We start from the raw sequence: 17,483 nt of genomic DNA on the forward strand, positions 1-17,483 counted from the left end.
TAATGGAGGGGTGGTGGAGGGGCAAAGAAGAGGAGGAGGGAGGGGGCCTATAATGGAGGGGTGGTGGAGGGGCAAAGAAGAAGGGGAGGGAGGGCTCTAATGGAGGGGTGGTGGAGGGGGAGCATTGAAAGGAACAAGCAAGGTGCAAGGAAAGGGGGAGCAAGGAAGGGGGAAGAAGAGAGGAGAGGAAGAAGGGGAAAGGTGGTAGGTGGCTGGCTGGCATAGCAGTAGCGCGGGTCACCTATACGCGCTACTACTATGGCAGCTTGCAAAATATCTACGGCTAGTCTTGCACTACTTATAGCGCGGGCCAGAAACACACGCTACTGGTAAAATGTTATACATAGAAAAATTAGCGGTGGCGCGTTTAGATAAACATGCGCTATAGATCCTAAACTAGCAGTAGCGCCGGTTGGATGACAGGCGCTGCTGCTATTTTTTTACCAGGGGGTGTGGTGTGTTACACTTAGCAGTAGTGTGGGGCTAGGTAACAAGCGCTGCTGCTAACTGATACCAATAGCGCTCTTTATAGCCAGCTCTAGTATTAACTACTAGTAGCGTGGGGTTATAAACAAACGCTACTGGTAAACTTCTATCTATAAGCATTTTCCTAGTAGTGTTTGTGAGCCGGTACTAAACTACAGACTTTATTTTCGCGTTGTTGCTTAATAAAATGGTTGCATATATCATTCTGAGGGCATCTGGTAGGTAAGCTGATTCAGCATAACACTTCACCAATTGAGACATAGGGTTCCTCACCTAACACTTTATCTCCCACCTCCGCCTCCGCTAGTATAACCTTGTAAACAAGATGCCTTGCTAAGATCTCACGGACCTCTGACCGTCACATAGTGCAATACATTACAACAGCAAGAGTAGGGTGTTACCTCCTTCGAGAGGGCCCGACACTAGGAAGATCGTCCTTGTCTCTTAGTGCAGACATTCCGATCTGTCAATCGTTGGCCCCACCAAAAAATCAGCTACCTCCTTACAACATTGTCGAAAATGAGCACCAACGACTTGATTGGCTCGGACTAGTTTCATGCCAACTCACTGTGCCGGCGTTTACGAATTGAGTAATTAATAATGTGAATTTGGAGCCAAAAAAGTTTTACATCAACGTTACCAAGTTTTTGCAAATCAACAACCCAACGCCTCACATGAAGAAAAACAACCGAACTCACCAAGAAAGGTCAAACTTATTACAGATACTGCAAAATTCTTATACAAACACGTGCGCGCATTCCAGCGGATCTGCCGTCTAGTTCGTCGGATCGTAAATTCTTCTAAGCCTTGAGTGGCTTGCAGACGACGGTGGCGTGGTTGCGGATCTGGTTGCTGAACTGTCCGGGCTTCTCCGTGGTATCGATCTTGTCCTGCCCCAGCGGCGGCAGCAGCTGGAAGTTCTGCACCAGGCGGCCGAGTGTGATGCCGATGATGGGCAGCGCGAGGATGATCCCCGGGCAGCTCCTCCGGCCGACACCGAATGGCACGAACCGGAAGTCGTTACCGTTGGCTTCGACGGCCCTCTCCTCCTCGAGGAACCGCTCTGGACGGAACTCGTCGGCGCGCACCCACCGCTTGGGATCGTTGGCGAGGAACCAGGCGTTGACGAGGATCTTGGACTCGGCGGGGATGTCGTAGCCAGCGAGCTTGGCGTCCTTGAGGTTCATGTGTGGCACGAGGAGCGGGATGGCCATGCGGAGGCGGAGAGTCTCCTTCACGACGGACTGCAGGTAAGGGAGGCGCTCTAGGTCTGGCTCTGTCACCGCTGCATCGGGGCCTAGCACAGCAAGGATCTCCTGGCGGAGCTTTGACTGGATGTCCGGGTGGTTCACCAGCTCCGCAACTCCCCACTCGATCGACCACAGGGTCGTCTCAATTGCTGCATGTATGCAAAAGAATTAATTCAAGGTCATTCCCTTGTCAACATTTGTGCTAAATTAATTAGTACCCTCTCTATCCAAAATGTTTTTTTCTAAAGTCAAACTTCTCTAGGTTTAATCAACTTTATTGAGAAACATAATAATGCCTACGTGCCATAACAAATTTGTATCAATAAATTCATGATGAATTACACCAGAAATTGTTGCACCGACAACTATTTAGGCTCTCCGCATGTTCAAGGCATAATGTTGGCTCTTCGTTATCTGCTCATCACTATCTCTAGTTGCATTGTCTTGAGATAACAATTGCAATCGTGCGTGCTAGTTTTTATTAACAAAGAAATGGTCTTCATTCTTCTTAATAAAATGTTAGGTAGAGCATTTTCTTCTTCTCAAAAGTCAAAACTAGGTTGGACAGAAAGATGTATACATGTTAATTATATCTAATTGCTGATGAGTTTTACCTGCGACGTTGATGTTCTCGACGATGTACAGGACGTTGTCGTGGTTGATCTCGCCCTTCCTTTCGGCCTCGAGGATGTGGTCCATGGCGCATCTGATCTCACCGTTCTTCTCCAACGCCTTCCTGCAATTGTGAGATAGCGCAGTAGATGCTTATTAATCTCCCTGTTGCATAACTGGTGACCTCCGTTATATCTGATAGTGAAACCCGATCCAATTTTAATTGAATGAAAGGAAAAAAAAAAACTGGTGATCTGTTGGTGTACTTTCATCAACCTATATATGTACTTCCACTGTCGGTGTGTGTATTGTATTGTCACCTGGTGATACCGAATCCTAGCTACTCTCACATGGTCACGGCAGCGCTGGTGATCTGTTGGTGTACTTCCATCAACCTATATATGTACAGTACTTATCTCGCAAAAAGAAAACCTATATATGTACTTCCACTGTCGGTGTATGTATTGTATTATCACCTCGTGAAAATGAACCCTAGCTACTCTCACGTGGTCACTGATGCACTGCAGCTGGTCAACTACCGCCAACACCAGTGTCCAATGTATCCAGGCAACCGATGCAGGATGAGTACTCCCAAAGAAATCGACGCTCATGCAAACGGAATTAACATGTCCCACTTGGTACTTGCTTGCTTAATGAATGCAGCATCGATTAACATCAACATGTCCTGGCAAACATCGATTGACACACAATCGATCAAATTATAAATGTAACAGGCAATTAAGTAAGCTTACTTGCGCTCTTGGACGAAGTCTTCCTCGAAGACTTTCATCCTCTTGGCCTTGAGGTTGGTGCAGCGGTTGAGGTAGCCGCGGAGGAAGGGGCGGAGGATGGGGATGAAGTCGCCGTAGTTGTAGTCGAAGCTCTGGGAGAGAATGCTGCGCTCGGCGTTCAGCGCCCTCAGCTTGTTGAAGAGCGGGTCGGCGAGGCTCTCGAACCGGCGGTCGAACATGATGCGGAACATGTCATTGTACATCATGAGCTGCAGTCTGCGGCGGATCACCACCCCCGTCGCCGATGCTGGGTCAGCCTTGAGGTCCTCCACTACCAGCCGGGCCTCCTCCTCCCACCCCACACGGTTCTGCGCCACCACCTTGTTGGTGAAGAAGGGCACCGTCATGATCCGGCGCATCTTGCGCCAGTGGTCGCCATACACGGTGAACACCATGTCCTACACACGTGCAATCATTTTTGTGTTAGTAATATGGTATTGAATTTCAGTTTCAGAAATATTCCAGTCATTGTTGAAATTATCGAATTGCATTGAAATTCAGTGATTTTGGTTTTTATTTCGACCAAAGGATTGTTAGCAGCAAGCCATGCCCATGTGATGTGGCCGTGCGTGTGTGTCTGGCCATGGTCCGACTTGTTCATGGTCTGGCCATGGTCTGACCTGTGTCCGACCGGTGTATGGGGCAGGTCTGGGTCGTGTGTGTGTGTGCGTGAGTTGCACGGGGGGTGCGCGTGTGTGCGTGACCAAATGCGTAGGACCATGGCCAAGCCGTTGGCGTAGTGTGTGGGGTGCTCGCGTGCGTTCCGTTGGAGACCCGCCGTGAACTGCGTGCGTTGGAGCGCATCGTGGTTACGCGCGAGGCTAGCGGATCGCGGGCGCGAGCGAGAGGGAGCGTGGGTAGGTGCCCGGGCGCTGGCTCTGGGTATAAGACCCCGCACGGTGCTCGTTGTAATGGCGTGGTTTGGTGCTCAAGTTCGAGCTTGAGGGAAACGGCTGTCGTTGCGGCCGCGGCGTTCGTGCGCCGGCAAAGTCCACTATCCACCTGAGTCTTCTTCTTCCTTTCTTCTTCTACCTCGGTTCGCATCACAGAGCGAGACAGAGCAAGAGGTAGGCGAGAGCTAGGGCTAGACGGCAACAACAATTGGTATACAGAGCCACAAGGTTTGAGGGGCGGCCGTGGTGCGCGGCGGCGTCCGCGGCGCGCGCGGCGACCAGAGGCCATGGCGCGCGGGGAGCGCATGGCGACCTTGACGCACGGCGAGTCCGCGGCCGTGCGGTGTGATGTCGTGCTCGAGACTAGCACGGCAGTCGCGGAGACGAGGAGGTCGCGGAGGACCTGCGTGGTGGCGCAGAGGCCGCGGCGGCTCGGCGCGACGACCGTGGAGCTGCTGTGCTGCGGTTGAGGGTGCAGCGGTGCAGGGCAATAAGCCACGGCGGCGAGCCGGGCGCGACCGGTGCGTGTTATGGGTGCGCACTGGACGCATCGGGACCGCGGGCGCGCGTACGGGCGTGCGGATCACCGGAGGAGAACACGTCCAGCGGAGCGCAGGGCGGCCGCGTCGATCACGTCAGTGCGTGATCGTGTGCGCGAGCCGGGGCGTGCAGGGCGTGGCTCGGTGAGGAGAAGACCGAGCTCCTGTGCACGCTGGATCGGCCGCGTTGATCGCTTTGGTGCGTGATCAAGGTCGCGAGCTGGGGGCGTGTGGAGCACGGGGTCGATCGCCGAGGAGGTGACCGCGTCGCCGCACTGGAGACGGCCGCGTCGTTCGCGTCCGAGCGCGACGGGTGCGCCAGCCGGGGAGCTGAGGGCATGCTGATCATGGCGGAGTGCAACGTCAAGCCTCGAGGAGGCCGTAGGAGCGGCCATGGCGCGTCGTCGACGACGAGCCTGACATGTGCAAGGTCATGGCTTGGGGCGTGAATGTTAGCAGCATGCCATGCCCATGTGATGTGGCCGTGCGTGTGTGTCTGGCCATGGTCCGACTTGTTCATGGTCTGGCCATGGTCTGACCTGTGTCCGACCGGTGTATGGGGCAGGTCTGGGTCATGTGTGTGTGCATGAGTTGCACGGGTGTGCGTGTGTGTGCGTGACCCAGTGCGTAGGACCAGGGCCAAGCCGTTGGCGTAGTGTGCGGGGTGCTCGCGTGCGTTCCGTTGGAGACCCGCCGTGAACGGCGTGCGTTGGAGCGCATCGTGGTTACGCGCGAGGCTAGCGGATCGCGGGCGCGAGGGAGAGGGAGCGTGGGTACGTGCCCGGGCGCTGGCTCTGGGCATAAGACCCCGCACGGTGCTCGTTGTAATGGCGTGGCTTGGTGCTCAAGTTCGAGCTTGAGGGAAACGGCTGTCGTTGCGGCCGCGGCGTTCGTGCGCTGGCAAAGTCCACTATCCATTTGAGTCTTCTTCTTCCTTTCTTCTTCTACCTCGGTTCGCATCACAGAGCGAGACAGAGCGAGAGGTAGGCGAGAGCTAGGGCTAGACGGCAACAACAAGGATCGGATTTCTATTTGAACTTGATTGTATTTTATTTTTCTTAATTCGTGTGTACTACTGAAATTGCCGAATATTTGGACCTAAAGATAATTATTTCAATGCGTACAGAAATTAGTGAAAATTAAAATTAAAATCATTTGAAACCAACCATTAGTATCTATCAAGAACTAGTATGTTTTTTCGACAAAGGGTGGATTTTATTAACTCAAAATGAAGCATCAAGGGGATACAAACACATTGAGCACACACCCGGCCTCTGCATAACCAGGATGCACACAGCCAACACCAACACACACAAAAGAGGAAAAAAAACGCCAGCAAAGAGCAAAGTCATACAAGACTCAAGCTATGCCTAAGCGAGGGAAAAGAAAAAGAAAAAAACACTCTGAAACGATCAAAACAACGGTTGATAAACTACATCAACGACCATATCCGCACCAACCATCTCTTGACAGAACAAGCGCAACGAGAAAGTTTCTTCAACAGCAACGCCTTCAGGAAGGAAACGACGCTTAAACGTCGCCGTCACTGGACCCGACCAACAAAGGTCAGACTCTAGGTTTTCACCCTGAAGAACAAGTCCGAGCACATCCGAGCAATGCCTTCATCAAGGTAACGACGCAAAAACATCGCCATCGCCAGGTATAACCAATTCAGGTCAGACCTAGGGTTTTCACCCCGGAACTCGAGACCGGGTACTCAAGAAGCACCACCAAATCAAAGTCATCATGTTGTCGCCACCACTTTCCGCGATCCCAGCAGCTAAAAGTGAGGCACAGTCTTTACATGCCGGCATGGCTTGCCGCTGCACAACCATCTCCTCTGCGTCAAGCCGTCATCCATAGAATTTATCTCACCGCTGAATGCAAACTGGCCAGATTGAGAGCCACCGAAACTCCCAATGGAGCCTTCCGGTTACATCACACAACCTCGCCAGTGCGAGCTGCTGGCAACAACCAGTGGATCCTAAGAAAAAACTCTCATGAAGACCCTTGAATGGCCACTGCAATCTGCGGCTCGAGTGGCCGGACGGTGCCGCCATGGTCAGGACGAAAATTGCCCCCTCGCATCGATCGGACGAACCACCTGCGGCCAAGTGACAAGCATCGGTCAACCGATGTAAGTCCCAAGGCGCCACCACCAACCTCCTTCGGCCTTGTGATCTGCCGGCGGCAACAGCGGCGAGCGTCTTGGGTCGCTTGGGAAGATGACCCTTATCACCAACGCTGCCATGCTCAACGTACTGGACAGCCGGAGGAAGCTTCGGTCCGAACCTGCATGATCTTGACCGCAGGCTGCTGGAGGAGAATGGATGGTCATCTCCACCCAGGCCATTGCCAAGGCATCACCATGCTGCCCAGTTCAGAATCCCAGATCGCTCTAGCCATTGACCTATGCATGTCCCTGTGCACAGATCGCCTGCCGCTGCATGTCCATGCGCAGATCGCTCTAGCCTTCGGACGTTGCATGAAGATCGCTGCTGAGTTGTTGTTCACCTCGCGCGCCGTTCAGCGCCTTGCGTAGAAGCCATCGCCCGGAGCCCCGCCGCCGCCGTCAGCCACACAGGCTTTGCCCGGCAGCGTCGTCCGGCGGCGGCGAGGGAAGCGAGAGAGGTGGGGAGGTCCCGAAGAAACTGGATCGGGAGCCGCCCGTGCCGTCCGTCCGGACGACGCGGGGGCGGTTGCGTCCAAACTATATCAAGAACTAGTATGTATATGCAAGAACTGCAAATTCAACGAACTGATTTATTACCTGGCCTTTGCCGGTGAAGATGTCGAAGACGACATTACGGGTGCGGGAGCCGAACTCGACGCCCTGGGTGTGGAGGACCTCCTTGGCGAGCTCGGGACTGGAGACGACAACCAGGTTGCGGACACCCATCCGGAGCAGGAACACCTCACCGAAACGCTTAGCCATGCCCATGAGGTTGCGGTGGTTGAGGTCGTCACCCACCTGGAGCCAGTTGCCCACGATCGGTGCGCCGGAGGGGCCGGGGGGGAGCCGGAAGCGCTTGCCTGTCAGCTTCGCGACGGCGATGGCGAGCATCGCCGCCGCGAAGAGGCCCAGGAGGGCCTTCTCCAGGAGGTTGACGTCCATCTTCGTGTACTTGTGTGTGGTGTGGCTGTGTGTTGCTGCTGCGGGGTGGATGGATGGATTAATGGGATCAGAGGAAACTTATAGAGATGGAGGTTGGTGCGGAGCCACTACGGTTTCGAAACCATTTGTATATATGGAGGTTGACATTGTTGCTAATCGGGATCTGGTCAAAACTTGAAAGCCACATGCATGCAAGAGTAACATGTCCGCCGGTGGGATGGTAGGTGGATTAGGACGCCAAAGCTGCATCATCAAAGTTGCACGACGACCCAAAGCTCTGCACTTGTCGCAGATGTTCTAGGCGTCTCGTGGTGGTACGGGTAAGCTGAGTAAAAGCTTCACGCTTTGCCGTTGACGGCGTCGCCTATGGGTGCCGCTCTTTTATTAAGGACGTTGTTGTGGTTGCTCTCTCCGTGTCAGGGTTTTTAGTGAGAACCCTTGTCCGCCTCGGACTCCATAGGGGCGACGCTTCACGCCGTCTTCCTTTCTAAAACTGTTGTCGTGGAGGCTAGGTGTCCTTAGCATGAGTCATACCGATTCTTCGGACCCTCCTATACTATCTTTCGACAACATAGTCATTTTTGCTTTTCACCCTTTGCCCTTTTCAGTATGATTTTTGTTGTCTGATATCCTGGGAATTTTCTTTTTAGTTGTTGTGGTTTCATGGGATTTGCTTTGTAGGAGAACTCCCTAACTATTATATCGGTCGGTCATGTATTTTGATTTGTGATTTATTTGTAAAGCAGAGCGGGAGTCTGTTTCCTAAGTTCCACGACGATGTCAAGGGTATCGGATGCTCTGTCGTAGTGCTGAATAATGCCGGAGACTCTGTCTAGTATCATATACGGGTAGCTGGCAACTGAGGATTTATTTTAGGACTCCACTAGCACGCCAACGTTCGAGCTACTTTATTGTAGTTGCCAGGGTTTTGAATAATGCCGTAGACTCTGTCTGTCACATAGCTAACTGATGAAACGTCTGACTTTATTGTAACATGTAACATGTAACATGGAGCCACGATAGAGTATGTTCGCCAGCTAAATGCCAGTTCAGCTCGCTCCTGATTATTTCTATATATTCTACTTGCACACCGTTGTCATAGGAAAGATAAAGACCGAGACCGAGGTGCAAAGCATCTTGAGGCCACTTGTTGCCAGAGTAGTCTCTCTCAGAGCATGGTTATGGTTAATAGTATAGCCAACAACGAGTGAGGCGTTTTGGCTCTCGGCCTTAGATTTTTTGAAAAATTCAAAATTTTCAGTTTAGACAAAATCTTAGAAAATGTGCAAGTAAACAAGGATGTTATGTGTATGTGTGTAAAAATTCAGGATGAAATACCTTGAAATGTGATAATGTACAAAAAAACAAATTCGTGGCCAGAGAGAATAAATAGTATCATGTGTTAAAAAGCTCTAGATTTGTTTTTTTTGCACGGCCCTCGTTTCAGTGTGTTTCGTCCTGAAAAGTTACACACGTGTGCATTATGCCTCCATGTATATCTGTATTTTTTCTGAATTTTTTGAAATGTAAATATATGAATTTTGAGTTTTTCAAAAATCGGCCCCCATGGAGCTTGGCCTCCAAAAGGGTATTGCGAGCTAATAACTGGCTATATAAAGTTGCCACATCAGGTATAGTCAACCTAATAGCCAACATGTATAGTAACTACTCTCTTTGTTCTGTAATATAAGAATGTTTTTTTACACTAGTGTCAAAAATGCTCTTATATTATGGGACAAAGAGGGTAGTTGCTAAGTAGTATTACTTTATTAATGCATGGCCCACCTTACACTCTCATAATGTTTCTTGGATTCCGTGTTTCAGCCGGCTGTCAATCTACAACCCGTTTCCCTTCTCTATCTTCCTTTCTCTTATCCAACTCAGCGGAAATATAATAGCTTAATTCTTACAGTCTGCTGATTGTACCTTATTATATTTGCTTTTATCGAGGCAAAGTTTTCTGCCTCCGTTTCAGAAAGTGTATACGACTTCCCCACTATTAAAACTTCTTAAAATAGGCTTCCGCCCCGCTTTATTAATAAAGCAATCAACTTGTCCACACAACAAGTAGCGGGTCATCGAGATAAAATAGTCTGCTAGGGCATCAACACAAGCACGCCCAAATAAAGCATTAGAGAAAGATAGAAAAAATACTACCAAGTGGCCACAACATCAGGGGGTCTGCAGCGAAGAGAGACGCCGAGTGGTGACTTGTAGCGCATCCAACATCTGCCCCAGCCGGTGGCGGTCCCGCTGCCTAGCCAGCTGGTGCCAGTGCTGCAAGAACACAATAATTTGAAGATTGAGTCGGAGGCCCGCTGAAGGAAGACCCGCTCGATCATCATCTTATTACGCGTCATCCAAAGTGTCCAAGCTAACGGCGCAAACACTAGCCAGAAGAGGCATCTCTTCCTACTGGTCTGGATAGCTCTAGCCTGAAGGAATATTCCGGCTAAGTCCGGAGCCTCTCAATCAGGCCATAGTGCCTCTTGGACGAAACTCCAAAGTGCGCGAGACACCATGCAAGAGAAGAGGATGTGGGTCCCTCTCTCTGGTAGACCACAAAGGGGACATAACCCATTACCTGAGCCATTCCTATTGAGCACCTCTGTCCCCGATGGAAGGCGATCCCTCAACAATCACCACACAAAATTTTTGATCTTCAAGGGTAGGGGCACCTTCCATAGGCCGGGAGCACAGGTTGGAGGGCCGAGGCAATGGATAAATCTCCCTAGGAAGAGAGGCTCCAAGAGATGGTGTTTGAATAGTCCGAGAGCATAGGTTGGAGGGCCGCTCGCAAATTAGCCCACTCCAACACCTCCACTGGCCCAAAAGAACGATGGAACAAGATGTTACAGTGGCCATCTTCAACCACTGCGGAGACCAAGAGCAACGGATCCACATAAACGACAACTAGGTTTGGAAACCCCGTGCATAACGAGGCTCCATCAACCCAGTTGCCAAAACATGGCACCCTCGCCATTGCCGATAAAAAAGGATAGCCCAGGCAAATATCATGTTTGATCTTCTAGATGGACTTCCAAAATTGGGAACCCTCTGAGCATGCGCACGCAAGAAGCGGCAAGCCCTGAAGGTACTTTGCCTGAAGAATTTGCTATCAAAGTCCCCCTCCCCTCGGATGATCTGCCAGACCCACAGAAGCATGTGAGACACATTCATACAACGGGAGGCAAGGATTCCAACCCTTCTAGGTCCTTTGGCAAGCAGATGTCGTCCCACTTCACCATGTGATATTTCTGTCGGCCATTCATCGCTTGCCAGAATAAACGTGAGATGTCCTTATCGAACGAGCTATGCACTCCCTTCGGTAAAATATACAACCCCATCATATACATGGGGATGCTAGAGAGAATAGAGTCAATCAGGACCGTCTTACTTTCGTTGGAAGTAAACCACCAATACAACGGATCGGCCTGTGCGGCGGCCCTCCCCGTGAGAAGGTCAAATCTGCTCAAAGGAAACCTTGAATCAGACAATGGCATCCCCAAATATTCTATAGGGAAGGCTGCCAACCTGCAATTCAGGTTGTCCACGATCCACTGCTCTCGGCTTCATAATAGCCGAACACGACCCCCGTGCTCTTGTCAAAATTTATTTTCGGCTCAGACATGGCTTCGAAGCAGAGGAGGAGGAAGTTAAGGTTGACGATGTCCAGGTCCAAGCCTCTACCATAATCATGGTATCATCCGCATACTGAAGATGAGTGGCCCCACCCCAGGGATTAGGTGACCCGCCACACCCGTGAGGTGGCCGGCCATCCTAGCCTTATCCAGTATGGTTGCAAGGGCGTCCATCGCAAAGTTGAAGAGGAGAGGGTGTCGGTGTCAAAACCGGCGGATCTCGGGTAGGGGGTCCCGAACTGTGCGTTTAGGATCGATGGTAACAGGAGACGGGGGACACAATGTTTACCCAGGTTTGGTCCCTCTCTATGGAGGTAATACCCTACTTCCTGCTTGATTGATCTTGATGAATATGAGTATTACAAGAGTTGATCTACCACGAGATCGTAATGGCTAAACCCTAGAAGTCTAGCATGTATGACTATGCTTATGAGTATTGCCGATCCGGACTAAGCCCTCCGGTTTATATAGACACCGGAAGGATCTAGGGTTACATCAGGTCGGTTACAGAGAAAGGAATCTTCACGTTTGGTAGCCAAGCTTGCCTTCCACGCCAAGGAGAGTCCCATCCGGACACGAGTAGAGTCTTCGGTCTTCATATCTTCACAGCCCACCAGTCCGGCCCATGGCGAACAGGCCGGACGCCCGAGGACCCCTGAGTCCAGGACTCCCTCAGAGGGGAAATAGGATCCCCTTGCCTCACCCCCCTCAAGGAATGGAAGGAGATGACCTCACCATTAATATTAATGGACGTGCTCCTGGTACACAGACTAGTTGCATGATTCAGACGAACCACCAGTTATCAAACCCCCTCTTCTCAAACACCAAGCGCAAGAAGGACCAATCAAGGCGATCATACGCCTTCTGAAAATCGAGCTTAAGGAAAACGCCCTTATGACGTTGCCTACTAACCTCGTTGACAACTTCCTGAAGGGCCAAGTGAAGGAAATATGCCCTAGAGGCAATAATAAAGTTGTTATTTATATTCCCTTAGATCATGATAAATGTTTATTATTCATGCTAGAATTGTATTAACCGGAAACTTAGTACATGTGTGAATACATAGACAAACAGAATGTCCCTAGTATGCCTCTACTTGACTAGCTCGTTAATCAAAGATGGTTAAGTTTCCTAGCCACAGACATGTGTTGTCATTTGATGAACGGGATCACATCATTAGGAGAACGATGTGATGGACAAGACCCATTTGTTAGCTTAGCATTATGATCGTTACAGTTTCATTGCTAGTGCTTTCTTCATGACTTATACATGTTCCTATGACTATGAGATTATGCAACTCCCGAATACCAGAGGAACACTTAATGTCACAACGTAACTGGGTGATTATGAAGATGCTCTACAGGTGTCTTCGATGATGTTTGTTGAGTTGGCATAGATCAATTGTAACGCCCACGATGCGGCTATATCTCCCACGTGTCGAGGCACGACTTAGAGGCATAACCGCATTGTGGTTTTGTCGCAAGAAGGGTCATCTTCACACAATCCCATGTAATGAACAAGAATGGGATAACGAGAGTTGGCTTACAATCGCCACTTCACACAATACATAAATTAATTCATACATCATCCAAAATCCACACATAGACCGAGTACGGTCACATCCAAATGAAAATGAGATAACCCCAAATGCTAGATCCCCGATCGTCCCAACTGGGCTCCACTACTGATCATCAGGAAAAGAAAAATAGTAACGACCACGTTCCTCGTCGAACTCCCACTTGAGCTCGGTTGCGTCACCTGCACTGGCATCGTCGGCACCTGCAACTGTTTTGGTAGAATCTGTGAGTCACGAGGACTCAGCAATATCACACCCACGAGATCAAAACTATTTAAGCTTATAGGAAAGGATGGTGTAATGAGGTGGAGCTGCAGCAGGCACTAAGCATATATGGTGGCTAACATACGCAAAAGAGAGCGAGAAGAGAAGCAACGCAACGGTCGCGAAGCTAGAAATGATCAAGAAGTGATCCTGAAACTACTTACGTTCATGCATAACTCAAACCGTGTTCACTTCCCGGGCTCCGCCGAGAAGAGACAATCACGGCTACAGACATGGTAGATGTATTTTAATTAAGTCAAGTGACAAGTTCTCTACAACCGGACATTAACAAATTCCCATCTGCCTCATAACCGCGGGCACGGCTTTCGAAAGATAATACCCTGCAGGGGTGTCCCAACTTAGCCCATCATAAGCTCTCACGGTCAACGAAGGATAAACCTTCTCCCGGGAAGACCCGATCAGTCTCGGAATCCCGGTTTATAAGACATTTCAACAATGGTAAAACAAGACTAGCAAAGCCACCCGAATGTGCCGACAAATCTCGATAGGAGATGCACATATCTCGTTCTCAAGGCACACCGGATGGGCAAGACGTCGGGTTGGCATAGACCCTGGTTGCCCAGGGGGCGCCGGACATCGCCCAGTTTGGGCCAGCACTCGAAGGAGCACTGGTCCGGGGGTTTAAATAAAGATGACCCTCGGGCTCGCGAAAACCCAAGGGAAAAAGGCTTAGGTGGCAAATGGTAAAACCAAGGTTGGGCCTTGCTGGAGGAGTTTTATTCAAGGCGAACTGTCAAGGGGGTCCCATAAATCACCCAACCGCGTAAGGAACGCAAACTCAAGGAACATAATACCGGTATGACGGAAACTAGGACGGCAAGAGTGGAACAAAACACTAGGCATAAGGCCGAGCCTTCCACCCTTTACCAAATATATAGATGCATTAATTAAATAAGAGATATTGTGATATTCCAAAATATCCATGTTCCAACATGGAACCAACTTCAACTTCACCTGCAACTAGCAACGCTATAAGAAGGGCTGAGCAAAAGCGGTAACTTAGCCAAACAACGGTTTGCTAGGAAAAGGATGGTTAGAGGCTTGACATGGCAATATGGGAGGCATGATATAGCAAGTGGTAGGTAGCGCAGCATGGCAATAGAACGAACAACTAACAAAGCAAAGATAGAAGTGATTTCGAGGGTATGGTCATCTTGCCTGCAAGGTTCTCAGAGTTGTCGAAAGCTTGATCCTCGTAAGCGTACTCAACAGGTTCCTCGTTCACGAACTCGTCTCCCAGCTCTACCCACAGCAAGAACACAAGCAATGGAACCATAATCAATCACGGGAAATGCACAAGCAACATGATGCAATACATGCATGATATGCGAGATATGATATGTGATGCGTATGCGTGCTCCGGAAGAAAAAGGATGAACAAGGCAGTAACTTGGCAAACCAAGTATGCCACTGGAAAGATGAGATGATTTCGGTCGAAATTGATATAAAGATCACCGGAAACGGATGCACGGTTTGCAAATGGCAAGCAAAACAAGAATGACACGATTCTGCGATCAACAGCATGATAGCACTTAGAATGCAACAAGTAACTATGCTAAAGCACTCCAACATAGTAACAAAACATATGGTAATGATCTACAGGAGATGCTTGACAAAAGATGAACACTGAGCTATGGCTAGATCACACCATAACAGGTTCAAACAAGCATGGCAAAAGTGCAAAAGATATCAGGTTCACCGACTTGGTGAAATTACTGGACATGGCTGAAACAGCATCAGGTAGGAATGTTCAGAGCAAGCAATCAACATGCTACAGGAACTTAACATAGCAAAACAAGGCATGGCATGAATCTACTAAATGCATAGAACAAAAGTCCCTTACTGACCATGAGCCAAAAAGGCACTGAAGATATGATGGCACCCATGTAAACATAGCAAGTTTCGTTAACAGGTTTCAGACTTAGCAGAAAATAGAGCATGGCATTAACAGAAATTATGAGGGCATCTTTGTGAGCTTGATTCACTCATCACAAAGCAATGCATGACAAAACAAGCATACCTATAGGAAGATGGCATGTTTATGAAGCTAACCACGGCAAAAGCAAAGTTCATAGAATGTATGGATCAACTACAACAACCTTGGAAAATTGAATATCATGTTAACAATTTGCCAGAAACATTTTATAGCAAAAGTAGAGCAAGATTAAGACATCCTATGTCACTCTATAATTGCAAGCAGGGGCATGGATGGATAGAGCACAACTATATATACAAAACATCCTTCCTGAACATTCCCAAAAGAAGCATGGATCTCTCTGTAGACACATGGATACATGGAAACAAAATAACAGCAGTCACAGACTTAGCAAAATTCTAAGTCCCTGAAAACAGAAACATCACGAAGCCTAGTTTACATGCTTCTGCTAGTCACCACATAGATCAAAAAAATACATCGCATATACCTCTGTAAATATGGCATGGCATAGATCAAAACACCTGTAGAGCTCATGCCCATAAGATGCACACATCAAATGCAACAAAAATAACAAAACACGAAGTTCTGATAAGTAACAGCAGTAAACATCATATAGCACTCTTGCGACAGAGATTTGGGCATCAATATGGACTCAAACGAACATGGCACAATGGAACAAAATGAAGAGCATCTTGAGACGAACATTTCGATATATCATGCACGCAAAATGGAGCAGTATGCGATGAGATGTGATGCAATGAACAAGAGCACATAATGTGAAATATACGGGACTTGGGGGATTTTCGGGGTCAACCTCACTGGATCCAGATCCGGCACGCACTCCGAGGCGGGGCTGGCGCGGCTGCCGGAGACGGAGGGAGACGGCGGCGGCCGGAGGAGGTGCGGGAGGAGACGAGGACGGCGGCGGTGGTCGGGGACGGGCGCGTAGACGGGGAGAGGAGGCGGCGCCGAGCGAGGCGGCGGGCGGCGGGAACGGCGGCGGCGGCGGGGATCCGCGGGTGGAGGGGCGCGGTCGGAGCCGTGGGGCGCGGCTCGGGCTCCGGGGGGCCTCGCGTGGGCCTCGCGCGCCGGCGGGCCGGCGCGCAGGCGAAGTGGGCGCGGCGGCTCGGCGAATCAGGAGCCGCCACGTGGCGCGGTGAGGGCGGCGGACATGTCCGGCCGGCTGAGGAAGAAACGTCCGGCGGCGCGGAGGGGAATTGATCTAGGGTTTGATCCGAAATTTCGGAGGGGGGTGTTTATATAGGCAGAGGGAGCTAGGAGACTCCAAATGGAGTGCGGTTTTCGCCCACACGATCGTGATCGAACGACCGAGAGCATGGAGGTGACTTAGACGGGTTATTGGGCTGTTTGGAGGAGGGTTTTGCTGCAACACACAAAAGGACTTTGCGGTTACCCGGTTAACCGTTCGAGCGTCAAACGACCTTCAAATGGAACGAAACTTGACAGGTGGTCTACCGGTGGTGTACCAAGGCCACTTGACAAACCTCGGTCCATTTCGAGAACGTTTAACACCCGCTCACAAAAAGAAACAAGAGGGGTGCGCCGGTGCACGTGGGAGTGTCGGATTGCAAAACGGACAACGGGGAAAATGCTCCGATGCATGAGACGAACACGTATGCAAAGGAGATGCACATGATGACATGATATGAGATGCATGACATGAACAAAATGCAAAAACGAAAAACAAAACCCGACCACGAAGGGAATATCATAACACATAGCCGAAAATGGCAAGAGATGGAGTTACAAATATGGATTTGTCACTCCGATTGTCGGAGAGGTATCTCTAGGCCCTCTCGGTAATGCACATCACTATAAGCCTTGCAAGCAATGTGACTAATGAGTTAGTTGCGGGATGATGCACTACGGAACGAGTAAAGAGACTTGCAGGTAACGAGATTGAACTAGGTATGGTGATACCGACGATCGAATCTCGGGCAAGTAACATACCAATGACAAAAGGAACAACATATGTTGTTATGCGATTTGACGATAAAGATCTTCGTAGAATATGTAGGAGCCAATATGACCATCCAGATTCGGCTATTGGTAATTGACCGGAGATGTGTCTCGGTCATGTCTACATAGTTCTCGAACCCATAGGGTCCGCACGCTTAATGTTCGATGACGATTTGTATTATGAGTTATGTGATTTGATGACCGAAGTTTGTTCGGGGTCCCGGTTGAGATCGGGGATCTGACGAGGAGTCTCGAAATGGTCGAGAGGTAAATATCGATATATTGGAAGGCTATATTCGGACATCGGAAAGGTTTCGAGTCATTCGGGTATTTTTCGGAGTACCGCAGAGTTACGGGAATTCGCCGAGAGAAGTATTGG

General features: G+C 49.8%; 1 protein-coding gene across 1 annotated transcript; it reads right to left on the minus strand.

Annotated features, from left to right (window-relative positions):
- Positions 1–1,089: 1,089 nt before the first annotated feature.
- Positions 1,090–7,744, minus strand: LOC123099110 (trans-cinnamate 4-monooxygenase). Its single transcript, XM_044521252.1, has 4 exons — positions 7,342–7,744; positions 3,101–3,537; positions 2,351–2,472; positions 1,090–1,885 (listed from the first exon to the last, which is right to left on the minus strand). The coding sequence occupies exons 1-4, from the start codon at positions 7,684–7,686 to the stop codon at positions 1,287–1,289; spliced, it is 1,503 nt and encodes a 500-aa protein (XP_044377187.1). The 5' UTR covers positions 7,687–7,744; the 3' UTR covers positions 1,090–1,286.
- Between the last annotated feature and the right edge of the window lie 9,739 nt (positions 7,745–17,483).

Source organism: Triticum aestivum, chromosome 4D, assembly GCF_018294505.1.
Source record: "Triticum aestivum cultivar Chinese Spring chromosome 4D, IWGSC CS RefSeq v2.1, whole genome shotgun sequence".
Taxonomy (NCBI): Eukaryota; Viridiplantae; Streptophyta; class Magnoliopsida; order Poales; family Poaceae; genus Triticum; species Triticum aestivum.

Excerpts from the sequence above, each read along its gene's own strand:
- LOC123099110 (XM_044521252.1), bottom strand. The coding sequence starts at position 7,686 with ATGGACGTCAACCTCCTGGAGAAGGCCCTCCTGGGCCTCTTCGCGGCG. Across the intron at positions 3,538-7,341 it reads TCTTCACCGGCAAAGGCCAG|GACATGGTGTTCACCGTGTA; the intron begins GTAATAAATCAG and ends GCACGTGTGTAG. Across the intron at positions 1,886-2,350 it reads CGAGAACATCAACGTCGCAG|CAATTGAGACGACCCTGTGG; the intron begins GTAAAACTCATC and ends GCATACATGCAG.